This window comes from Sus scrofa, chromosome 6, assembly GCF_000003025.6.
Source record: "Sus scrofa isolate TJ Tabasco breed Duroc chromosome 6, Sscrofa11.1, whole genome shotgun sequence".
Lineage (NCBI taxonomy): Eukaryota > Metazoa > Chordata > Mammalia > Artiodactyla > Suidae > Sus > Sus scrofa.
In genome coordinates, this window is record NC_010448.4 from 108,685,858 (window position 1) to 108,711,512 (window position 25,655).

The following is a 25,655-nucleotide window of genomic DNA, read 5'->3' on the forward strand; positions in this document are numbered from 1 at the left end:
CAACACCAGATCCTTCACCTGCTGTACCACGAGGGAACTCCTAGTTTCCTTTTTAAAAATCAAAGCACAAGGGAGTTCCTGTCGTGGCGCAGTGGTTAATGAATCCGACTAGGAACCATGAGGTTGCGGGTTCGGCCCCTGCCCTTGCTCAGTGGATTAACGATCCGGCGTTGCCGTGAGCTGTGGTGTAGGTTGCAGACACGGCTCAGATCCCGCGTTGCTGTGGCTCTGGCGTAGGCCAGCGGCTACAGCTCCGATTCGACCCCTAGCCTGGGAACCTCCATATGCTGTGGAAGTGGCTCAAAGAAATAGCAAAAAGACAAAAAAAAAAAAAAAAATCAAAGCACAATTAAAGAGCTTCACGATATACTTCCGTTCCTTTTACCTCTCATTGGACATGCCTTTCTACCTCAAGTTTTGGAGTATCTTTCACCTTGAGAAATAGAGCAAATATCTGGGTAGTAGAAGCAGAGGCCCCCACGAGTAGAGTCTCCAGACTTAGTGAAAATACCAGATGCTCCATTAAATCTGAATTGGGATTAAATTGTATTTATGTGTTGTTTATCTGAATTCAAATTTAATGGGGCGTCCTGTATTTGTTCCTGGCATCCCACCTAGAGGGCCACCTTTCCCATTATGAGAACATACAAAACTCCTAGCAGCGGTCCGCTCGGCCCCATTTTCACTGTTGCCCATGCAAACACACTCCGTACATCTCAGTCTGTTGCTTGGCTCTGCAACAGGTGGAACTGCGCCTGCGGCTGCGGGTCCCACGGGTGGGCCACTATGTGGTCATGCTTGAGTATGCCACGGAAGCAGACCAGCTGTCTGAGGTCACTGTGCATGTGCAGAGTCCTGGGGCCATGCTGGCAGGCTGGGCAGACATCTACAGCTGCAAGTACAGGTAAGTGGTCCCCCCCGACCCCGGCCCCGGAGGTGGGGGAACCTCTGTAACTGAACAGTCAGAGGTCAGCTCTGGGAACTTTGGTTTTAATCTGGCTTGGAAAGCTGTTTCCTTTTTGAGGGCGGGCTTGAAAACCAGTGGCAACGCATTGCGCCACTCAGCATCTCTCCCAGCACAGGTATCAGAAGCCTTCTCCATAGGCAGTGTTGCATTTTCTTGAAAAGCTGAATGTTCTACTTACCATTTTGGCTCAGATTCCCATGAAGCAGCACAACCTTTTAATTTTAGTCTCGGTCACCCCCACGTGGGGCAGTGAACTCGGTATTCTCCCCACAAACGCCGTGCCAAGCACATGGGTGCTAGGTGTAGGGAATGAGACTGTTCTCCAAGACACCTGCCTTCACAGCATGCCCTTCAGACCTGGGACAGTTAGTGTTTGGTGATCGTCAGGTGAAAAATAATTTGACCAAGGCATCTCCGATTCACCTTGAGGAAGGTCATCTCTTCCAAGAGCTCTGACAAGGATTTATTAAAAATTGTTTTCTTTGCATAATACTTCACGATATATGCTGATGTTCAGAGTATGCTTTAATTACAGAATCAGTGCAAGGGATGTTTCCACATGAAACTTTAAAAAAGTTTTTTTGTCTTTTTTTCTTTTCTAGGACCGCTCCCTCGGCATATGGAGGTTCCCCAGCTAGGGGGCTAATCAGAGCTGTAGCCACCAGCCTATGCCAGAGCCACAGCAACGCGGGATCCAAGCAGCGTCTGTGACCTACACCACAGCTCATGGCAACGCCGGATCCTTAACCCACTGAGCAAGGCCAGGAGGGATCGAACCCCCAACCTCATGGTTCCTAGTCAGATTCGTTAACCACTGAGCCACAACAGGAAATCCTTCACATGCAATTAATTGTAGAAAAGGGGCCCTGGGAGGCACAACCTTTTGAGAGAGCAGGTGGATAGTCACCGTGAACCTTCCCGATTCTTAGCCAAGACCTTGAACATTGTGTAAAGCTCTCCATCCATGTTGCTTTTTGTCAAAACTGAGATGACATTTTTGAACATTTTTCTTGTTTTTCAAAGAAAAGAATGTATGAAAAGAGTTTCTTTGGGGAGCGTAGGATGGAAAATTTTATAAGCATTGATAAAATGGTTATTAAATTAACATCATGCTCTCGGCAACCCTAAAAAATTAGCTGTGACGGCTTCTCAGAATCTTAAAAAAAAAAAATCTGTTCTTCTGTTTTCTCTTGGGGTTATTATTTTAAAACCAAAGAATGTTATTATATTTGCATTTTTAATAGGAGCACCAGATGGCACAGAAAAGTTCCCCAGAATGTTCTGTCATTATCTGAAAATATGAGTTTCGTCTCTCAGTGACATCAGCAGCCACTGGGATGTGCGCTCCCAGATGGGTGGGTCACCTCAACACCCAAGTCCTGGAGGCTCTTGGGCCCTGGGCCTGGGGCAGGACTTCTCCATAGCCCATCCATCCAAGCCCACTCACCGGTGCAGCTCTCTGACCCCTCCCACCTTCCACATCACAGCTTGATTCCTGCTCCACAGGGTAGAGATGGCTCAGTGGACAGGAAGAAACATTCCTAATGACCCTTGTGCCTCTGGAATGTCTCAGAAGAGGCTGACACTATCTATGTCAAGCAGAGAAGTGAGTTCAAAACTAAAGGAAGAAAGCACTCCCTCCAGGATTCCCTAAGCCATAAGCATTGTTCTAGGACCTTTGTCTGAATGGCGTTTTGGGCAGAGACGTGCATGATATTCTGCAGATCCTTTTGGCTTCAGACATGGTGGCAACACCAAAGTTCTCCGTCATTAAATTTCCAAGACACCATTGCATTAGACTAGGAATCACTGGTATTGTATTTAACCACTCCCAGGAAAGTCCCATGGTATCTTTTCACTTGTCTGAAATATTTCCGTTCTCTCTACTTTGCATGTCAAATGCGTAAGTGGGGGTGACCCCGGCTACAAGTACTGGAGTCCAAAAATATGGTGCAACAGGAAAGTATTTGACCCATAAAAACCTATTTTAAACGACAGATCCTTTCAACATTGCAGCTTCTCTGGCTGAGGTTTGAATCTTTCCCATTGTTTCTCAAGTGAGGTCTAACTATGTTGTTGAAAAATAATATCCTGGATCCCATTGTGGCTCAGCAGGTTAACAAGCCATGAGAACGTGGGTTTGATCCCTGGCCTTGCTCATGGGTTAAGGATCCAGCATTGCCGTGAGCTGTGGTGTAGGTTGAAGACTCGGCTCGGATCCCAGGTTACTGTGGCTGTGGTGTAGGCTGGCAGCTACAGCTCTGATTCGACCCCTAGTCGGCAACTGCTCCGATTTGACCCCTAGCCTGGGAACTTCCATATGCTGCAAGTGTGGCCCTGAAAGAAAGAAAGAAAAAGAAAGAAAAGGAAAGAAGGGAAGGAAGGAAGGAAAGAAGGAAGGAAGGAGGAAAGGAAGAAAGAAAAAGAGAGAACCTATACACAACCCCCTTCCGCCAAAGAAACCCCCAAAGCAACATCACCACAGAAATGTAGTGGTGCTAGTAGAAACTCCACTTTTTGGAATAGTGGTGTGATAACTCTGACCTGTCCTCCAAAAGTGAAGTGATTGTTAATGATTCAATCAATCAAGTTATTACTGTTAGTCCAGTCCTAGTAACAACTGAATAGTGGATAAGGATAAAGCTAAATCTGAGTCACTTAATGCATTTAACTCCCAAAGTTATGCTTGAATCCAAAAGAAATGCATTTTGACACATGTATTTATACCCACATACATGCACAGAAGGTAAAAGAAAATGACTTTATTGAGTTTCTAATATATGCCACAAAGCATGGCTCTTTTTGTACACTATATCATTTTAATTCCCACCCCCAAAATATTGCATTAATTATTTCAAATATTTCCCAGAGATGGTCATTTGCTTTTCGTATGTCTCTACTTCCAAATTATATTTATAGACGGAGAAGTTGCTGCTTTAGAGGGAATGAAATCAGAGATGTTCCTCAAAAAATACTCCCTTTGGAGTTCCTGTCATGGCACAGTGGAAACAAATGCAACTAGGAACCATGAGGTTGCGGGTTCAATCCCTGGCTTCGCTCAGTGGGTTAAGGATCCTGCGTTGCCCTGAGCTGTGGTGTAGGTTGCAGGTGCAGCTCAGATCCCATGTTGCTGTGGCTCTGGTGTAGGCTGGCAGCTGTAGCTCTGATTAGACCCCTAGCCTGGGAACCTCCATATGCCATGGGTATGGCCCCAGAAAAGGCAAAAACAAAAACAAAAAAAATTACTCCCAGAGTTCCCATGGCACAGTGGTTAATGAATTGGACTAGGAACCATGAGGTTGCAAGTTCGATCCCTGGCCTTGCTCAGTGGGTTAAGGATCTGGCGTTGCCGTGGGCTGTGGTGTAGGTTGCAGACGTGGCTCGGATCCTGCTTTGCTGTAGCTCTGGCGTAGGCTGGTGGCTACAGTTCCGATTAGACTCCTAGCCTGGGAACCTCCATATGCTGCGGGAGCGGCCCTAGAAAAGGCAAAAATACAAAAAAAAAAAAAATTACTCCCTTTGTGGGTTTTACCACAAAGCTGTAGTCTCTGGTTTGAAACCATGACCTCTGAAATGTTCCTGAGCTCTGTGTGTCCTGATGGGATCGGGGGAAGGAGCACCACTGGTAGAACGAAGAAGGAAGGATTTGGAAGAACAGACTGGGCTTCCAGAGGCAAACTTGGGGTTTCCCAGCCCTGCTGCTGATGCGGTGTGAGATGGTTGCTGTGTGGTCTATAGGCAGCTTTAATCTCCAACGGTACTGATGGTAGTGGTGAACTTCCAAGAAGGCTATGTCTTAGAGACCAGACGTTACTGGTCCTGGGGCTCTTTCTCCCGATGACTAAACCAAATATCCCCTAAAGCCAGTCGGAGAAGGTGAGCAAGGCAGCCCTGAGAGGTGCAACTCAGAACTCAGAGGAAAGGTTCTTTTTCCTGTACTGCTTATGGGCTGCATCACTTCTAAACTGTACCTGCAGGAAAGTTCAAGGTTGGCAGTCCTGTTATAAACAGGAGAAATTGAAGTGCATTCAGCAGCCCCACCGGAAGGCATCTGGTAAGGGAGGGACCGGCGAGGGAGGCCAGGGAAGGTGGGCTGAGAAAACTGCTTCCTCTTTCAGCATCCTCTGCCGCAGCGCTGTGACCGACGGCAGGAGTGGCCTCGCTGTGTACGAGCTGTTAGCAGATGCTGACATACGGCTCAAAGCGTGGACAGCTCGATTCCTTCTGGTATGCTTCTGTTTTGACTGAATTTTAGAAGCATTTTTATGGATAACCACATATAGTTTTTCCAAGCATATTAACGTTTTGGCTGGATTTGCATTGCATGTATAAAATTAACCTGCGGAGAACAGCCCGCGTTATGATGTTGATTTTCCCATCTGGAAATGTCTCTTGCCTCTTCATTTGTTGGGGCCTTTTCTGTAGCACCCAATACAGTTTAGTCTTCGAATCGGAACGCATTTCACAAAACCTCATTTCATTCACTTGTATTTGTTGTTACTGTTATGAATGAAATATCTTTTGTCATTTTATTTCCCAGTTTATTGTTGCTGGTGTATAGAAATGCCTTTAGTTACTGTTTATTTTCTCTCCCACTTTACTATTTTATCATGTCTATTAGCTTCTTGGCCAATTCCTTCAGATTTTTCAAGGCTGTGATCCCCTGGTATTTTTTCCCAGACCATTCCAGACTTACTCCATTTCAAGAAGAGTGTTTTCTACTCATTAGATAGCAATTATTAAGAGTTAAAATGCCAGTTTTGACAGATTAAATACCCTTTAGTAACATAGCTTAAATATTGAGAATTGTGATAAACAGAGGCAGCAGGTTTGAGGCTAGGAAGGGTGGTCAGATATATAAATATCTCAGGGAACATGAGATTATCGAAGGATGAAGCAAATTCCTGTTACTGATAATATTCAGCATTTATCACACCTTGGGAAATGCCAGGTCAGTCTGTTCTAATATTTTAAATATTTGTGCTTGACAGTATTAAAAATCTTGAGCTTTCTGGAATTCAGGGTTTTTTTAATTATTATATAAGTTATATAATAATTTAAGATTTTAAAATTTTATTTAAAATTTAAGTTTTGTTGAAGCATAGTTGATTTACAATGTTGTGGTAATTTCTGTTGTACAGCAAAGTGATTCAGTTATATATGTACACACATCCATTCTTTTTCAGATTCTTTTCCTGCATAACCCAGAGAGTATTGGGTAGAGTTCCTGGTGCTATGCAGCAGGTCCCCATTGGCCAGTCATTCATGATGACTTTAAGTGACTCAACCTCTCATCTTTGGAAATTGTAATGGGGCTGAATAGTTTTCTTTTAAGCCTAAATTTGCCCTTTTTGCAATAGTCAGTTGTCATTCAGGGTCAAGGCTGGCTAGAATATAAGCTCTCTGAAGGCAGGAGTGTGTCCCTCTGGGTCTTGCAGAATCCCCGGACTTAGCGCCTGCATATGGTAAATGTTCAATTAAAACTTTGTAGTTACTGAAGAGCTTTATGATCCAACTGGTAATAGTTTTGATTTAAGATGAACGATATTAAGTTAGTGACAGTTTCTTTTTAATTTTTTTTATTATAGTTGATTTACAGTGTTCTGTCATGACTGAATTTCTTGTGTAATTCAGAAACTAGCTCTGGAGGCAGAGTCCAGATGTGTCTGAGATATGAGTTATCCTCTATTGAGAAGGATTATCTGTAGGAGGAGCCACCCTCTCTCTGAACAGCAGGCTCTGGGGTACCAACCATGTCCCCCTCTCCCTGCCAAGGGGTCGGAAGAGCCAGCCTCTGCCCAGGGCAGGAGACAAAAAACAGTCACCAGAAGTCACTGACAGAGAGTCGTTTTGGAACTTTCACATGATTTGGTATACTTCCATAATTATCCCAAGAGCAATTTAGTCCATGATCCTGCATAACAGTGAAATGGATTTGTTGGACATAAGGATGCCTTGCTTTTTACTGTTTTACAATAATAGTTATAATTTCTGTGGATGAATTCATAACAGCCTTTTCCCCCACTTATTATTATTTTTATTTTTCGGCAGCCCCCCCAAGGCATATGGAAGTTCACTGGCCAGGGATCAATTCCAAGCCAGAGCTACAACTTACGTCACAGCTGCAGCAACTCCAGATCCTTACCTACTGCTCCCAGCCAAGAATTGACAAGCTGGATCATTAACCCACTGTGCCACAGCGGAAACTCCTTTATTTTTAACTTAAAATATTTTTAATTAAAGTATGGTTGATTTACAATGTGCCAATTTCTGCTGTACAGCAAAGTGACTCAGCTATACATATACACACATTCTTTTTTATGTTCTTTTCCGTCACGGTCTATCCCAGGAGACTGGATATAGTTCCCTGTGCTCCACTGTAGGACCTTGTTGCTTATCCATTCTAAATGTAATAGTCTGTATCTACTAATCCCAAACTCCCAGTCCATCCCACTCCCTCCCATTCCCTCTCTGGCAACAAGTCTGTCCTCTAAGTCTGTGAGTCCATAACAGCTTTTGTAAAAGAATGTATTTGGCCATAATCTTGGCTTTGCTGGTAACTGGGATGTATCTTCTTGTATTGTATTTGCTTGACAGCATCAAATTTGCATCATACCCATTGAAGAATTCTCAACGGAGTATTTGAGACCTCAAGTCAAATGCATCGCCAGTTATGGGCAATTTGTGAATCAAAGGTACTGTTTCCTTCCTTTATTCCTTGTTTGTGCTGAGTAACACTTCATGTTTTTAAGGCCACAGCTTTATATTTAACTTGATAAGTGATCGCAGGCCAAGATGATAAAGACCAGTGATAGTTTTTTTTTTTTATCATTTATTTATATATATATATATTTTTCTACTGTACAGCATGGTGACCCAGTTACACATACATGTATACATTCTTTTTTCTTACATTACGTGTTCCATCATATTTGACCAGACAGAGGTCCCAGTGCTACACAGCAGGATCCCATTGCTAATCCATCCTGAAGGCAACATTCTGCATCTATTTATTCCAAGTTCCCAGTCCCTCCCAGTCCCTCCCCTTCCCCCTTGGCAACCACAAGTCTATTCTCCAAGTCTATAATTTTCTTTTCTGTGTTCATTTGTGCTGTATGTTAGATTCCAGATATAAGTGATATCATATGGTATTTGTCTTTCTCTTTCCGACTGACTTCACTCAGGACGAGAGTCTCTAGTTCCATCCATGTTGCTGCAAATGGCATTATTTTGTTCTTTTTTATGGCTGAGTAGTATTCCATTGTGTATATATACCACATCTTCCTGATCCAATCATCTATCAGTGAACATTTAGGTTGTTTCCATGTCTTGGCTATTGTGAATAGTGCTGCAATGAACATGCGAGTGCATGTGTCTTTTTTAAGTAAAGTTTTGTCCGGATATATGCCCAAGAGCGGGACTGCTGGAGCTAGATGATGTACCTCAGAATCTTTCCAGAATTCCATAATATCAGGAAGCTGACATTGTAGCAACTGGGGGAGATGGTTAAGCCTCGCCCTTGCGGGCGGTTACTCTGAGTTCTATTCTGAGCCCTTGCCAAGACTTGCTTTGTTCCAATCCTTTAATCTCTGTGTCTGAAACTCTTCATTTACAAAACCATGAAGATAATGACCCATCTCACAACTGTGTTAGGAGAGTTAGTGAACCAATGATTATTGGGTTTTGGGGAGGGTTTTTTGGATGTAGACTCAAAAATAATTTAAGGACTCCGTCATGAAATCTTAGGCTAATGGTTGAAACCACCAAGATATTGAAATCTGGCTGTGTCTAAATGACTTGTATTTGTTCTCCTTGTGTTTATATAGTTTTATGTCAGTATTAATGTTTGGAGGCGAGTCATAATGTTTCATTGCATTGGTCTCAGTTAACAATGAATTTTAGTCCTGGAGAGGGAAGTTTCAGTGACTTTCTATGTAGCTTACTTTCCTTCAAAATTAAGATTGTTTTTCTGTCTTAGCAGTGAGCTGGAATACCTTTGGCTAATCCAGAGCACTGAGTATCTTTGTATAACGATCTCCACGGGCCTGTGGTTCTCTCAGGACCTAATCCTTTTGATGCTTAGAGTTTGTTTCTTCCTCAGTGGACAGTTCTTCTGGGTTTGGTTATTTCTCAATATTCTATTTTTCAGTGCTGCGTGCATCTCCCTGGTTCCTGAAACTCCTCTCACAGCATTAATTTTGGATGTTCCTCATGGTGGGCCTTTCCCTCTCCTGCCCCAGGACCCTTCACCTTCCACTGCTGCAGTTACTGGAATAATCTTGAAGGCCCCGCAAGTAGGACTCCCTTCGAATGTGTTGCTTCTACATCAGTGGTTCTCAAAGTGTGGCCCCAACCAGCAGCATCCCTGTCCTCTGGGAACTTGCTCCAAATGCAGATCTGTAGGCTCCAGCCCAGAACTATTGAATCAGAAACTCTGGAAACCAGGGGTGCAGGGGCAGATGGAGGCAGGAATCTGTGTTTAAACAAAGCCTGCCCCAGAGTTGGATGCCCCTGCAGTTTGAGTACCGCTGCTCTCAACTGTGGAGCATCCCAGGCATGAAGCATCCCGTGCAGCCTGTCTATGGCTGCCCCATCCTGATGTTCTCTTTCCCTCCTGCATTGCTGTCTACAGATTCTTTTGGCAGTTCTTTCCTTTTTGGCCACCCCATGGTATATGGAAGTTCCCAGACCAGGGGTCGAATCTGAGCCACAGCTGTGACCTACACCACAGCTAGCAATACCATGTCCTTAACCCACTGCACCACAGGGGAAACTCCCAATTGGAATTTTTTTTGTCTTTTATGAACCCGCAGCATATGGAGGTTCCCAGGCTAGGGGTTGAATCAGAGCTGTAGCTGTCGGCCTACGCTAGAGCCATAGCTGAGCCTCGTCTGTGACCTACACCACAGCTCACAGCAATGCTGGAATCTTAACCCACTGAGCAAGGCCAGGGATCGAACCCGCAACCTCATGGTTCCTAGTCAGATTTGTTTCCACTGTGCCGTGATGGGAACTCCCCAATTGGCAATTTTTTATAGCCCATCTTATGATAGCTCACATTTTTATGGGTGACTGCTATTTAACATTGTTGAGTTTATTGTCTTCCCAAATTAGAATATAAGTGCTTTTAGAAATCTTTTCTAATTTTTTTGCAACCCCAATTTGCAGTCAGGAAATTGTCAATAAACATGTATCGATGAATGACACATAAAGGGATATGGGAAAGGTGTGCACCTTTTTCACTGTAAACTACAAAATTGCAGGACTTAATTTTTTTTTCTCTTTTTTGTCTTTTCAGGGCTGCACCCACGGCATATGGAGGTTCCCAGGCTAGGGGTCCAATCGGAGCTGTAGCCACCGGCCAACACCACAGCCACAGCAACTCGGGATCCGAGCCACGTCTGCAACCTACACCACAGTTCATGGCAATGCCAGATCCTTAACCCACTGAACAAGGCCAGGGATCGAACCCGCAACGTCATGGTTCCTAGTTGGATTCGCTAACCACTGAGCCACGACAGGAATGCCTTAATGTTTATTCTGATGATATTATGTCCTTTTCATCCTAGAGATGACTCATGTCTGTTCACATTGCATTGAGATAGAAAATTAACAGGATCTAGGAGAGAAATGTAGTAAGATCTCCTATGGGGAAGGGACCCTAGAATAGCAGGGGGAAATGAATTGATAAAATTAGTGTATGACTTTTAGTAAGTTATTTACCCTCCAAGACACAGCTTTTACTCTTATTCTTATAGGTTTTTTGAGGGTTTGAAAAGACGTATTGCTCACATAGTGAGGTTTTCTGCAGAGAGCTGAGCTCAGACTCAAGCCTGAGCAAGTGCTGGGTATGGCTCCGGTTTTCATGGTGGGTGGGGTGAGGCAGGGGGAGTCCAGGTGAGGGCTCCTCTCCCATGGGCTAGAATTCATGTGGTTTGAACTCCTCACCTGTGCCAAGGGATGAACACATGGGCCTTGTGATCATCTTGTCCAGGTGAAGGACAAAAGGCAAAAGGTGAGTGATGCAGCTTGAACACTGTCAAACATGAAAAGTGGAGTCTGACTCTTTGTTTCTCGGTGATTTCAAGTCGTGCTCAAATGCTGGGAACATTCTCGCACAGCCTTTTGCGAACATGGCACGTGTTTCCATTGTTAGGTGCCTAGGAGTGTGATGGCTCAGTTGCATGTTCGACTTGGATAAAAACCACCATGTCCCACAGTTGGTGGGTCCACTCTGCAGCTGAGGGGCATTCAGTGTGTTTCCAGTGTTTGTGATGACACATCGGCTCCAAACATTGTAAGGAAGGTGTTGTGTGAACATGAGTCTTAACTTCACTTGGGTGAATGCCTAGGTTGTTTTAGATGGTCACCTTAAAACATCCTGTGATTCTAATGATTCATAGTGCTGCTTGATGAAGTCCCTCCCCCCCCTTTTTTTCGGGCCACACCCATGGCATATGGAGGTTCCCAGGCTAGGGGTCAAATCAGAGCCTACACCACAGCTGCAGCAATGCCAGTTCCAAGCTGCATCTGCGACCTATACCACAGCTCATGGCAATGCTGGATCCTTAACCCACTGAGTGGGGCCAGGGATTGAACCTGCATCCTCATGGGCACTAGTTGGGTTTGTTACCAGTGAACCACAATGGGAACTCCATTTTTTGCTTTTTCTTCCACCAGGATCAAGTGACCCTGCGAGGACTTGTCCCACACCCGGGCCGCTATGTCATTGTCATCCATTTTTATCAGCCAGCGCACCCGACGTTCCTGGCGCAGGTGTCTGTGGACGGAGGGCAGCTGCAGCCAGGTAAGGTGCAGGGAGGAGGACAGAGGGCAGCTGTGGCCAGGTGAGCTGCGGGGAGCAGGGGCTCATCTGACCTGGCAGGGGGGTGACAGGAATGCCTTTCTCTGCCTCCAGGTGTCTTCCGTGCGTCTTTTTGTCCCCATGTGCTCGGCTGCCAGGACCACATGATGGTGGGAAATCAGGTCGAGTTTGACATCTCAGAGCCTGAGGTGGCCGTGACTGTGAAGGTTCCAGAAGGGCGGTCCTTAGTCTTGGTGCGTTCTGCTTCTTCCTCGGCCTGGTCTTCTTGTGGTGCCTAGGTCGGCTGTTCTGCATGTCTGTTTTGACTCATGACGGTAATTCCTCTAAGGCACTGAAGTCATATTTATAGAAAAATGCTTAAATTTTACAGCTACCTTTTCAAATAATAATAATAATAATAATAATAATAATAATAAAGCCTGTGACAATTAAAGTCAAGGGAAATCAGAATAATAGAGAAGCGACTAGGAAGAAAACTCCCCTGCAGGACTACTGGGGAGCGTGAGTCTCTCTCTTCATCAGGCAAGGTCTCTCCCTGAAGCATTTCACACCCCTTTGTTTTTGAAACTTTCCTTTTTTGACTTCCAGAGCTGCTTTGTCTTAAGTTTTTCCTATTTTCCTCTAGTGCTCCTTCAGTGATTCCTGTCCCATTTGTTGGGGTCCCCTCAGGTTTGACGCTGAGCCCCCTCGTTCAGTCATTTCTCTTCGAATAGCATCATCTGTGCCTGTTGATTCTGTCCTCTTCTCTGTGGGGATGACACCCATGTCCGTGACCTCATTTCTCATCTTTCCCAAGCTCTGTAACCACCAACTCATATCTCCATAGCCAGAGATCCAATGAGGCCCTTGAACTTAGCCCTGGGCGGCCCTCCCTGTTCATCACCTTGGCTGTTGGACTCATGGTCACCCAATGCCTCTGAAGCCTGAGAGCCAGGAAGCTCTGCCCAGGTCTCCATGGCCCCTAGTTCTTGCTCATGCCTCTTCTTTTTCTCTCTCTCTCATGTCATCGCCTTAGGGACAGGGTCCTGACTTTACTCACTTTGTTTCCCCTGTGTCTGGAACAAGTGCTTGGCCATTGCTTATTGAATTGAATAGCATGAGAGCAACAGACTCTGTAAGCTGTAAATTGGTGAATAGTTGACAAAGATGATAGAAATTTCTTGCAGCATTTGTTACTAGCTCAACCTGATTTATCCAGGTGCAGAAAACAGCAATATTTTTAAAGACCAGGGCTACAGTTATTCCTAAGAGTGTCCAATAGGATTTAAATTTCAGAGGCAAGCCACTGTGTGCGTTTCCCCATTGGTCCTGCCGTTTTGGTTTGTTCACCTGTGAAAATACGAGCTGCCTTGGCTATTGCAGACATGGAAAACAGACTTTGGGGATGGGGGAGGGGGGAGGGAGTGGAATGGACTGGGAGTTTCGGGTTGGTAGATGCAAACTATTGTATACAGAATGGATAAGCAATGAGGTCCTACTGTACAGCACAGGGAACTATGTCCAATCTCTTGGGACAGAACATGATGGAAGATAGTATGAGAAAAAGAATCTCTGTATATGTATGACTGGGTCATTATGCTGTAGAGCAGAAATTGGCCCAACCTTGTAAATCAATGATAATTTTAAAAAAAATTTAATGAAAAATTATATATACAAAATACAAGCCTTGGAGACGCAGGGTCATCCCAGGCAGGGATTACATGGGGCCCCGGCCACTGAACAGGCCCCTTTTTACTCCCCACCCCCTTACATCTCCTGTTCCCACACAGCACCCAAGGCTGCTGTTTCTCTGAGCAGGTGCACCTCAGCCTAGCCCCCACGCATTATCACTTCCCATGTGGGAACATGGCCTGAGCCTTCAAACACTGGCTCAGGGTTGTCGTGTGATTCGTTTTTCATAAATCCCATTTCATCTGGGCTTGGGCTTAACAATAAAGCATGTGGGTGTTGGAGTTCCCCTTGCGGTGCAGCAGAAACAAATCCAACAAGTACCCGTGAAGATACAGGTTCAGTCCCTGGCCTCGCTCAGTGGGTCGGGGATCCAGCATTGCTGTGAGCTATGGTATAGATTGCAGACATGGCTTGGATCCTACGTGGCTGTGGCTGTGGTTGGAAGTTGGAGGCCAGCAGCTGTAGTTCTGATTCGGCCCCTATCCTAGGAACCTCCATATTCCATGGGTGCAGCCCTAAAAAGCAAAAAAAAAAAAAGGAAAGAAAGAAAGAAAGTTAAAAAAAAAGAACATGGATTTTAGTGAAGGGCTGCAGGTGTGCTATGCGTGCTGTTGGAAATCCAAAGACATGCTCACCGCTTCCCTTTAGGTCCGTGTCCTGGTGGTGCCTGTGGAGAACTATGACTACCAAATCCTTCACAGGAAATCAGTGGACAAGTCGTTTGAGTTCATCACCAGCTGTGGAGGAGACAGTTTTTATATTGAGTAAGTATCATGTTGTGGAAAGGCCCTGGGATGTTCGAGGCTGTCCCACATTCCCCACGGGGGGGCTGGCCCTTGGGTGTGTCTTCTTCTTCTGGGCACCCAAGGGAGTGGCAGTGAGGCCTGGGCCCTTGGCACACACTGTCTTGTGCCCGACATCTGGGCCAGGCCTCCCAGGTCTCCTTCCTCGACTTTGGTCTCAGCAGATCCCCCTCCAGGCTGAGATTCGTGGGCTGCTAGGGAGTTTTGCTTCCTCTTTGCTGCTTCCTCTTAGCCAACTCAGATTCCTCAGACTTAGCACAGAGGGTACCCTCCCCTGGAAACCACATCAGCCCTGATTCCCATTCTCCTGTGTATCCTCTGACTGAGCCGGGAGCATCACGGAGGGGTGGTTAAATGTAACACTGATACTATATCCCCTGCCCTCCCTCTGGGGGCTCTGAATGCTAAGAGCCTAGAACAGCCCTGAGTGATAGCTCCTGCCAGTTCTTTTCTGCAGCCCCACCTGCCCCCCCCCCCCCCGTAGGTTTCCTGAGGAACCAGGGGCTCCAGGGAGGCCAGAAACCTCCTGTATGGAAAATACTAGGAGCAAAGTATCTGAAGTTAAACAGCTGTGGATGTGCAGGCCTGCTTGACCCCTCTGCGGCTGTGTGGCCTCAGGAATGTCCAGGAACCTCAGTTGCCTTATCTGTGAAATGGAGCTTAGACCTAATGGGTTGGGTGATTGTGGGGTTTAGTGAGGTAGAGGCAAAGCTGCTAATATACAAGTCACTAAATGTGGACAATTCACCCCCTCCTCGTTATTGTTGTAATTGATGTGTTCTTACACATGTGGGCGTAAATTTTTTTGGTAACTGCCTTATTGAGATGGAATCCATATACCATGTAATTCATCCTATAAGTGAATTTTCCCTCTTTTATTCCAGCCATCAAAAGTCAGGGAGTGGGTGGGTGAGGGTGCAGAGGAAGGATGGCTGTCACCTGCTGTGACTGCAGGGGTGGGGTTCTTTCTTGCTCATTTCTTCCCGGACTCCAGAGCCCCTCCCCACAAAACACAGCTTGGTGGGGCACATGAAAGGGGAAAGTTGGAGTGTTTCTGAGTATGCCTTGCAGGATCACACCATGAGTTTTTGTCTCCACAGCCCCCAGAAAGCCTCTGGATTCTGTAAGAACTCTGCCAGGTCCCTGGTGGCTCTTTACCACGAGGGCGCACTGCCCTGCGAGTGCCACCCCGCTGGGGCTGTTGGCCGTCACTGCAGCCCAGAAGGCGGGCAGTGCCCGTGCCGGCCCCATGTCATTGGGCGGCAGTGTACCCGCTGTCAGATGGGCTACTACGGATTCCCACACTGCAAGCGTAAGTGTGCGTTCGCGTCATGCAAGGTCATCTCCGGTCCCCGGTGGATGATGCCAGGGCAGAGCTTCCCAGATCTCACTGTGCTGGAGACCCACCTGGGGATCTCGTGAAAATGCAGATTATGATTCGGGAGGCCTGGGCGGATCTGCATTTCCAGTAACCCCTCCGACGATGCCAATGCTGCTCGCCCACATACCACACTCTGAGCAGCAAGATGTGTATTTGTGTTTCCCAGGCCATGTGACCTACGAGCTGCGAAGCAGATGAAGGTAAACAGCCAAGCAGTTGGATAGCTCACCCCTCTTCCTAGTGGGAGCCCCTTCAGTTTTTGCAGCTGAACCAAAGACCAGCTGAGGGGGGCGGTTAGCCAGGTCACCGGGCATCCTCCTCACTGACCTAGGAGCCCAGAGACTGAGAATTGGCCTGCAGCCCAAGGCCACGTGAGGGCGCAGGTGCGGCACAGAGTCCCCTCGTGGAGCCCTGCCTTTGTCTGACGAGGGCCCTGTTGTGGTGCCTGCCTGCTTCTGCAATGGGGCGACCAGCAGCCCCTTCAGGGAGCAGACCATCATGAGAAACAGGCCTCCCATTAGAATGACACAGAACTGCAGCTTGAGGGGTTCCTTCGAAGGTCTCCTTTGGTGCCAGTAGGTCCAGGTGTGCTCACTCAGCATCTGCCCATTGCGTCCGCCAAGAGCATTTGGTGTGCGGAGTACCCATCATGGCTCAGTGGTTAACGACTCCGACTAGGAACCATGAGGTTTCGGGTTAGATCCCTGGCCTTGCTCAGTGGGTTAAGGATCCAACATTGCTGTGAGCTGTGGTGTAGATTGCAAATGCGGCTGGGATCCCGTGTTGCTGTGGCTATGGTGTAGGCTGGTGGCTACAGCTCTGATTAGACCCTTAGCCTGGGAATGGCCCAAGAAATGACAAAAAGACCAAAAAAAAAAAAAAAAAAAGCATTTGGCGTGCTTGGTCTTGGCCCCAAGACAGAGGCCTTTCAGATCAGCGACACTCAGTAATACCATGATGAAGGAAAAGAAAGACCTCTCTCCCAAACCCCTTGGAAGCTTCTGGAAACCCCGGTGCAATCCTGCAGGAGGTCAGGGGGTATCTGACCCTCCACCATGTCTCTGTCCCTGGGCAGCATGCAGCTGTGGCCAGCGCCTCTGTGAGGAGACAACAGGGACGTGCCTCTGCCCGCCCCGCACGGTCAGGCCCCAGTGTGACATGTGCGAGACACACTCCTTCAGCTTCCACCCCCTGGCTGGCTGCGAAGGCTGCAACTGTTCCAGGATGGGCACCGATGGGTCTGCCAGCCCGGAGTGCGACCGGGACCACGGGCAGTGCAGGTGAGGCCTGGAGGACTAGTGATTCCATCCTGTCGTGGGAAAGGGTCCCGCACCCACACTGGTCCTGGGCTTCCCTCTTCCCAGGGGTCCTAGGACTGCCTGAGTTGACCTCAGGGTGGCATATGGTGTAGGTGGTCCTCTCGGCTCAGAGTAGCCTGGGGGGCAGACGGCCATGGCCTGGGGCCCAAACAGCCTTGCCTGTCCACTCCAGCCTTGTTCCACGTTGTGCATGATGTGTGCGTGATTAAGTTGTGAAGTCTCCTGGGTCACCTGGTGCTGAGCACCTGTGCCTTTGTACTTAGGTTAGGGCTCCAGACTTTCACTCTGGTAAACTGGCAGTTTTGCAAAGGCTGGTGCCTGAGGGAGTATGAAATCTCAGGCCACCCTGACTCAGAGGCGGGCAGTGCTGGGGCCTCCACCGGGAGCTCTGTTGTGGGTCATGGGGAGGGAGGCAGGGTGGGCAGTACACGTGGGGTCCTGCTCTGAGAGGACCACTGAGGGGTCCAGTGCAGAACGGCTGAGAGACAGAGGCAAGTGGCAGCTCTGATGCTGCGGGGCCAAGAGGTTCCTGCAGCACATCGGCTCCACATTGGAGCCCGGAGGCTGGTGTCACAGGATTCCAGGTGATCAGCCCGATCACGACAGGATGGGAGAGTAGCCCTATGGGATGAAGAACAGGATCCAGTCTCCTAGAAGAGGCTCAAAAGAATCCCATGGGGGTTTTGTGGCAGGAACACTGAAGCAGAGCCTCTGCAGTGCAAGCCAGTGTGGCGTGTGCAGGCGGATGCTTAAGGCTCGCCCCCGCCCCTCACCCCTTCCCTGCTCCCCAGGCACGTGGACATCGGGTCTGTGCCCCTGATCTGGACGTGAGAGCTGGGAGGCGCTGTGGCTGCTGGTGGCAGGTGTCCACAGCCCTAGCTCCATGCGGCTACCCTCCTGTCCCGTGGCTGCTCTGACAAAGTACCACAAACTGGGTGTCTTCAGACAACTGAGACATGTTCTTTCACAGATCGAAAGGCTGAAAGTCTGAAATCAAGGCATTGACAGTGTTGTGCTTTCTCGAGGCTCTAGGACAGAATCCATTCCATGCCTTTTCCTTGGCTTCCTGCATTGCCGGCAGTCCTTGGAGTCCTTGTTTCTGCCTGTCTTTACACAGGTTCTCCTTGGGTCTCTGTCTTCTCTCTTTTTTTTTTTCTTTTCTTTTTTTCAGTCTTTGAATTTTCTTAGACTTTAAAAAAATTGAGGTATAGTTGATGTACAATGTGTATTGTAAATTTCAGGTGTAAACATAGTAATTGAAAATTTTTAAAATTATACTACATTGATAATTACTGTAAATTTGGCTATATTCCCTGTGCTGTACAATATATCCTTGTAGCTTATTTATTTTTCTTTTTTGAGGTATAGTTGATTTGCAATATTAGTTTCAGGTATACAGCAGAGTGATTCAGTTTTATATGTGTGTGTGTGTGTGTGTGTGTGTGTGTGTGTGTGTGTGTTGTATCCCTTTTTTCCATTAAAATAATATTAAAACTATCATGGAGAAGCCATTGTAGTTTATGACAAGCTATTAAAAATAGTTCCCTGTGCTATATCATAGGACCTTGTTGTTTATTTATTTTATTTACGGTAGAGTGCATCTGCTAATCCCATACTTCCAACTTATCTCTCCCCACTTCCCCTTTGTAACCATAAGTTTATTTTCTATGTCTTTGAGTCTGGTACTGTTTCGTAAATAAGTTCATTTGCACTATTTTTTTAGATTCCACATATTAATGATATCATATTTGTCTTTCCGTGCCTGACTTTCTTAGAATGATAATCTCTAGGTCCATCCGTGTTATGGCAAATGGCATTATGTCATTCTTTTTTATGGCTAAGTAGTATTCCATTGTATATATGTGCCACATCTTCTTTATCTATTTGTCCGTCAGTGGACAATCAGGTTGCTTCCATGTTTTGGCTATTGTATATTGTGCTACAGCAAACATTGGGGTGCCTGTATCTTTCCAAATTAGAGTTTTTGTTTTTCCCAAATATGTGCTAGATCGTATGGTAACTCTATTTTCAGTCTTTTAAGGAACTTCCATGCTGTTTTCCATAGTGGCTACACCAGTTCACTTTCCTGCCAACAGTGTAGGAGGTTCCCTTATTTATTTTTTTGTATAGTGGTTTGTGCCTCTTACCCCCATCCCTATCTTGCCCCTCCCCCTCCCCTCTCCTCACTAGTAACCACCAGTTTGCTCTGTATATCTGTGAATCTTCTTCTGTTTTGTCATATTCATTAGTTTGTTTTATTTTTTAGATTCCACATATAAGTCATATCATACAGTGTTTGTCTTTCTCTGGCATATTTTGCTCAGCCTCATACCTTCCAAGTCCTCCCATGTTGCTGCAAATGGCAAAATTTCATTCTTTTTTATGGCCAAGTAGTGTTCAATTGTATATATACTTTTGTATATATAAGGATACCAGTCATATTGGATTAGGGCCCACCTTACTCTCATTTGACCTCGTCTTAAGTTGATTATGTCTGCAAAGACCCTATTTCCATGGGGGTCAGAACTTAGACATATCTTTTGGGGACAGAATTCAACTCTACATAGCAGCAGTGTTCACCTTTCCTGGGGAAGGACCCATAACCACACCTTTGATTGTTGCCTGGTGCCTAACAGTTCCTTTGTACTCTGGGAAGGAAGCTGAGTGAGAACTTGAGTCATGGAAGATTCCAGGTCTGTAAAACCACAGGTGTGAGTCCTCCCTGAGTCAGCTTGGTTGCCCATCCTTCTCCATGTGACTTGCACAAAGAATTTTGAGGTGATAGCAGAGAGGTTTCATCACGGTGAATGAAAATAGATTAGAATCTGTTCCTACAGTGTCTAAGCTATTCTCAGGAAGAAAGTCAGGCACTAAGTTCATTTCTGAAGACTTTGCATTGGGTCCCAAGTACATCAGTGGGCCTGTGAAAATGTCCAACTTATTTGCAGTAAGTTCCTGATGCATGAGGACAGTGGTGCTTAGTGTGGAAGCACAGACTTCCACCAGGGCCTGGGGGAGGGGTTGGTAGAGAACAAAAGACACACTGTGCCCAGGAGCCGCTTGCTGTCTGGTGGCTGGAGAAGATGGATAAGTGGGAGCTCAGAGGACCTGGAGTTGCCAGTCTTGACCTGATCAGAAGAAGAAGGAGAGAGTGAGAGGTTGTGTGTAGTTCTGAGGCTTCCCTACCGATTTGGATTTGCTTTGCCTGGGAAAATTGTCTCCACTCCCTCTGTTTCAACCCTTGGTTTATAACCAAATCCTTGGTTTATAGAACCTTGTCGGTCTGATCCATCGCCTGACCTTGCTGCCTGATTTCAGCTGGGCTGTTTGACATTCCTCTCCACATCTCTACTGTCTTCTTCATTTCACACAGCCGTCTTTGCTCCCATTATGTCTTGTTTTCATCAGCTGTTTCTTTGATGGCTATCAGTTTTCCTTTCCCATCTAGCAGCCCCACTATGCCTTTTTTTTTTTTTTTTTTTTTTTTTGCCATGCCCATGGCATATGGAAGTTCCTGGGCCAGGGATCAAACCTGCACCTGAGCCACTGCAGTGACAATGCCAGATCCTTAACCCACTGTGCCACAAGGGAACTCCCCCACTATGCTTTTATTCTTATTCTTTCCCACCTCTACCAGGGCCTCCTTCTCTAAATTGCAAATAGCGCACAGTGATTTTCCATCCCTCCTTTACCACCAGCCTCTCCCTTTGTATGTTCCCACAGGTGCCAATATCCTTTTCTTGAAAAACACATTGCTTTTATTGACAGGAAACTGATAGTCAGCCATAAACTTGACACCAGAGCTCCAGTGTATTTGTAAATAACAAGGGTGGCTCTCGGTGGAAACATCCACCTGGTTAAGGAGAATAGAATGTTTCTCTCCAGGAAGCTAAGAGAGCAGCTTGATGAGTTCTGTCGTCTTGGGTTTGAAAAGTGGTCATAGAAGAGTTAGAACCATGGTCGAAAGGTAGTCAACTGAGCCAATCTGTTGGTACTTAAGCACTTCTGCCGCTCCTCAGTCTGCAACACACACACGGCTGCTCCAAACTCCCTAGTACATCTACCAGTTGAAAGGAAGCTGTAGAGTTAGAACCAGTTTCAGCAAAGGGAATCCTGGAGTTCCCATCGTGGTACAGTGGTTAACGAATCCGACTAGGAACCATGAAGTTGCAGGTTTGATCCCTGGGCTTGCTCAGTGGATTAAGGATCTGGCGTTGCCGTGAGCTGTGGTGTGGGTCGCAGACGTGGCTCGGATCCCGCATTGCTGTGGCTCTGGCATAGGCCAGCAGCAATAGCTCCAATTAGACCCCTACCCCGGGAACCTCCATATGCCGTGGAAGCAGCTCAAGAAAAGACGTGGGTTTGATCCCTGGCCCCACTCAGTGGGTTAAAGCATACGGCATTGCTGTGAGCTGTGGTGTAGGTCGCAGATGCGGCTCAGATCCCATGTTGCTGTGGCGTGGTGTAGGCTGGCAGCTGTAGCTCTGATTCAACCCCTAGCCTGGGCACTTCCATATGCCAGTGTGCAGCCCTAAAAAAAAAAGAGAAAGAGAAAAGAAAGAAAAGGGAATTAGGGTGTTATAAAAAAGGAAACAGATGGAACTAGGAGTAATATTCCTTTCAGTATATTTGAAGACAAATCAAAGGAAATATTCCATCATCTTTCTGTGGCATGGGTTTGCATGAATCCTTCAGAGGAAAGAGTAGTTGGACAAATAATTGAGATAAGCAGAGGGGGAGTTCGTAGCATTAAAATCCCTTGCTTACTCAAGCGGTGTTCTTGCAGGAATCTGGGTATAAGAAAGGCTGAAAGAACAAGGTTCCACTTGAACAGCAGCATGAGCAATGCATAACCTTGGGGAAATAAAGAAATAACTAGGCAAAGAGCAGGAGAGGCAGATAAACAAGGGGATTAAGAACTGTTATTGGGAAATGGAATCCTGACAGAGGATGAAGCCCAGAATTCTGTAGTGGCGCCAGTCACTGCTGTATTAAAATACTTAGAGCCCCCAGTACTGAAAACATTATTTTTAAAATGTTTTAAATTAAAGTATAGTTGATTTACAATGTTGTGCCAAATTTCTGCTGTACAGCAAAGTGATTCAGTCACACACATATATACATTCTTTTTCTTGTATTATCGTCCATCATGTTCTATCACAAGAGACTGGATATAGTTCCCTGTGTTGTACAGTAGGAATATTGAAAACATTATAGTACTCCCATATTTAATTAAAAATAAAAACTTAGCCACAAAATAAATGCAGGCAAGTCCAACAAAGGTCTGTTTCTCCATCATGACTACTTCAGGTTTTCTTTTGAAAACAGAACACCCCAAATGAAGATTTTGGGGCTGAGAATGGAGGCTAACAAAGTACGTGGACAGAGTGAGAGGGGACACAGAGGAGAAGGTGTGGGCACAGAAAGGGAAAAGCAGCTGGAGGGGGTACCTACGTTGAATTGTAGGAAGCCAAGGAGCCAAGGAGATGGAGGAGCAGTGGAGTCCATCATCTGAGAATTAGTGGGAGATTTTTTAAGGCAATAGCTGGTGAAGAAGAAATTGCCACAAACAGAATTTCACACACAGTTTCTCAGTGCTGCTGCCACAGAACAAGGAAGCCAAGAACACACTAAAAGTTGTGAGAAAAAAAAAATCTCATCCACTGCCAAGGTTGGGTCGAGCACCTTCCTATGTGTCCCTATAACACCCTAGACTTTCCTGCCTCCCATAGCATTTATAACACTCTATTTGTCTTTTCTAATTGTGGGAGAGGTTTGTCATGGTTTGTCTCTGAATACCCAAAGTAGATGTTCGATCCGTGTTTGCTGAAGTGAAACGAAGGAGCCACAGCCCAGCACTTTCCCACAAGAGAGAAAGAGATGCACCATAGTATTTCAGGTACAAGTTCGAAAGAGTGGGATTCACAAACCTTCACCGGCCAATGACAGTTTAGTAGACTAGAAAGTCCTACCTCAGGACTGAGGCACATGGTGTGGCAGCTTTGCCCACACCCGAGGGAACGCCGACACGAACAGAATGCCATTGACCTGTATCACAGCTAAAACGAGATGTGGAATGGTTCATCTTGACGTTACCAAGGAGACTCTCATCACCTAACGGGATGATGCATCTATCCATGATCAGAGTGTATCTGTCATGAAAGGGTCTTTGGCAGATAATGTAAGGAAAGCTTTCAGTTCATTACATGACTGTTAATGGCACAGATGACCTGTGATAATTCCAGCCTTGATGCTGAAAAAGCTTTTGATTGCCTAGAAGATTATTTCTTCAGAAAATATTCGAGGAAAGAATGCTCCCCTCAAACACCCTTCCCCTGAAATGTTCCTAATGAAAATGAAGAGTATAGAGGAACCGAACAGTCAAGTAAAAGAAATAATCACAGCTACCTTGCACTTGCAATAAAAAGAAAAACATCCTTTCTCAGTGAAACCCTCTTATATTGGTATGAATTATCACAAATTACAAAGCTGAAAAATTGGAATTTTCAAATTTCATTAGACGATTTAGAGGTGTACAATTTGTCATAATAAAGGAAAATCAAACTGGTATAAATATTGATCTCCTTTAAGATAAATTACAAAAATAATTGCAGCAATCAACAATACTTTACTTAATTGAAACTAGTGTTATAATTTTAGAGACAATTGGGAATACATTCATTTGGAGCCATGAAACTGAGTAGCTGACTTATCTTTGTCATGAGCCAGAGAGGAGACTCTAGACAAGTCGCTTTGCCTTCCTGGGTCTCAGCTTCCTAATCTGTAAAATGAAGTTTGATAAAATCATCTCCAACTTCCCCCCAAATTTAAAATCCCGATTCTGTTTTTTCTTCAATCCCTGATTGTATAACAGAAGCTACTGCAAAGCTATATGGTGTAAGTGCTAAAAAGCCCATTGTTTGGACAACTCTGTCCAGATTGATGTCTTAAAGATGTATTTTTTTTTTGTCACTGTAGTGACAGCATTGGATCCTTAAACCAGTTGTGCCACAAGGGAACTCCTAACAATGGTTATATTGATCAAAATTTCATTTTTTGTAGCAACATAGTAATTAATCAGATATAATAGCCATGAAAAAGTCCATTTGCATCTGCTTTTAATAATGGAAGATTATTCCATCAGATTCTTTGAATAAAGAAAAGGGTTAGAATATCCTCAGAAGATTATATCAGTCAATGACAGATACAAAGACAATAGGAGTCACTGCTTTAAAAATCATTGGAGTTCCCACTGTGGCTCAGCAGGTTAAGAACCCCATATAGTGTCTGTGAGGATGTGGGTTCAATCTTTGGCCTTGCTCAGTGAGTTAAGGATCTGGTGTTGCTGCAAGTTGCAGCAAAGGTCAAAGATGTAGCTTGGATCCCGTGTTGCTGTGGCTGTGGCATAGGCCTGCAGCTGCAGCTCCAATTTGACCCCTAGCCTGGGAACTTCCATATGCCTCAGGTGCGGCCATAAAAACAAACAAACAAACAAAATGATCATAAAAAATGAATGTGGGAGTTCCCATTGTGGCTCAGTGGTAACAAACCTGACTAGTATCTCTGAGGATGTGGGTTTGATTCCTGGCCTTGCTCAACGTGTTAAGGATCGGCTATTGCTGTGAGCTGTGGTGTAGGTGGCAGACACAGCTCAGATCTGGCGTTGCTGTGACTGTGGTGTAGGCCAGCAGCTACAGCTCCAATTCAACCCCTAGCCTGGGAACGTCCATGTGCTACAGGTGCAGCCCTAAAAAGAAAAAAACAAAACAAAACAAAAATGAACATAACCGCTTTCAAGACATCTTAAGAGCAGTTAAAGGTGATGACTGTCCACCTGATGGCCAAGCACATATACAAACACGCCTTTTCAGAAGAACAGCAGCAAAAGGAAAGCCATGTTGAGGGGACCTCTCTCTGAGCCAGTCTCATAGATTTACTGTTTGTGTTAGATGGAAAAACAAAATATCAGAAAAGGTCACCGTCTTAGCATTCTGGCAACAGAAGTGCTTCCATCTCGGCATAAATCCATGAGCCCTAACAACTCGGAGAAGCAATTCCTTTGATGCACCTCATCAAATAATAGGAATGGTAAATTCCAGGCAGTGTGCAGGCAGGGGTTGGGACACAGCGGAGAGCTGGGCGGGCGGGGCTCCTGGCACAGGCTGGACAGAGCTCAAAGTTCTCTCCCACTTTCCCTCTTTACCAGAGGCACCTGCCTCTGAAAGTTCCTTAGAGGGTTAAATATCTTATGTGAAAACCCTTAGAATAGTGCCTGACACACGCTAGCCCCTGATGTTAGCAATTGTCATTATTCACTAAGCTTTTGGCCGTCTACCTTCCACCCCCCCCCCTTTTTTTTTTGTCTTTTGCGATTTCTTGGGCAGCTCCCATGGCATACAGAGGTTCCCAGGCTAGGGGTCTGATCAGAGCTGTAGCCACCAGCCTAAGCCAGAGCCACAGCAACGCGGGATCCAGGCCACGTCTGCAACCCACACCACAGCTCATGGCAACGCCAGATCCTTAACCCACTGAGCAAGGCCAGGGATCGAACCCGCAACCTCATGGTTCCTAGTCGGATTCGCCAACCACTGAGCCACGACGGGAACTCCACCTTCCACCCTTTATACTTTGTCCCTCTGAAGCCCCACCCGTTCCACTGGCTTCAGCCACTCTCGCTGCCTGGATGATT

General features: G+C 46.0%; 1 protein-coding gene across 2 annotated transcripts in view; it reads left to right on the forward strand.

The window, feature by feature from the left end:
* The window catches only part of LAMA3 (laminin subunit alpha 3), a 256,883-nt gene that overhangs the window by 137,040 nt on the left and 94,188 nt on the right, over positions 1-25,655 (forward strand). For both annotated transcript variants that reach the window (XM_003482042.4, XM_021096186.1), the window contains 9 exons: positions 744-904; positions 5,086-5,194; positions 7,565-7,662; positions 9,117-9,261; positions 11,648-11,774; positions 11,886-12,025; positions 14,112-14,227; positions 15,367-15,578; positions 16,723-16,927. In XM_003482042.4, the coding sequence (XP_003482090.3) occupies positions 744-904; positions 5,086-5,194; positions 7,565-7,662; positions 9,117-9,261; positions 11,648-11,774; positions 11,886-12,025; positions 14,112-14,227; positions 15,367-15,578; positions 16,723-16,927 (1,313 nt within the window). The remainder of the gene's footprint in view (positions 1-743; positions 905-5,085; positions 5,195-7,564; positions 7,663-9,116; positions 9,262-11,647; positions 11,775-11,885; positions 12,026-14,111; positions 14,228-15,366; positions 15,579-16,722; positions 16,928-25,655) is intronic.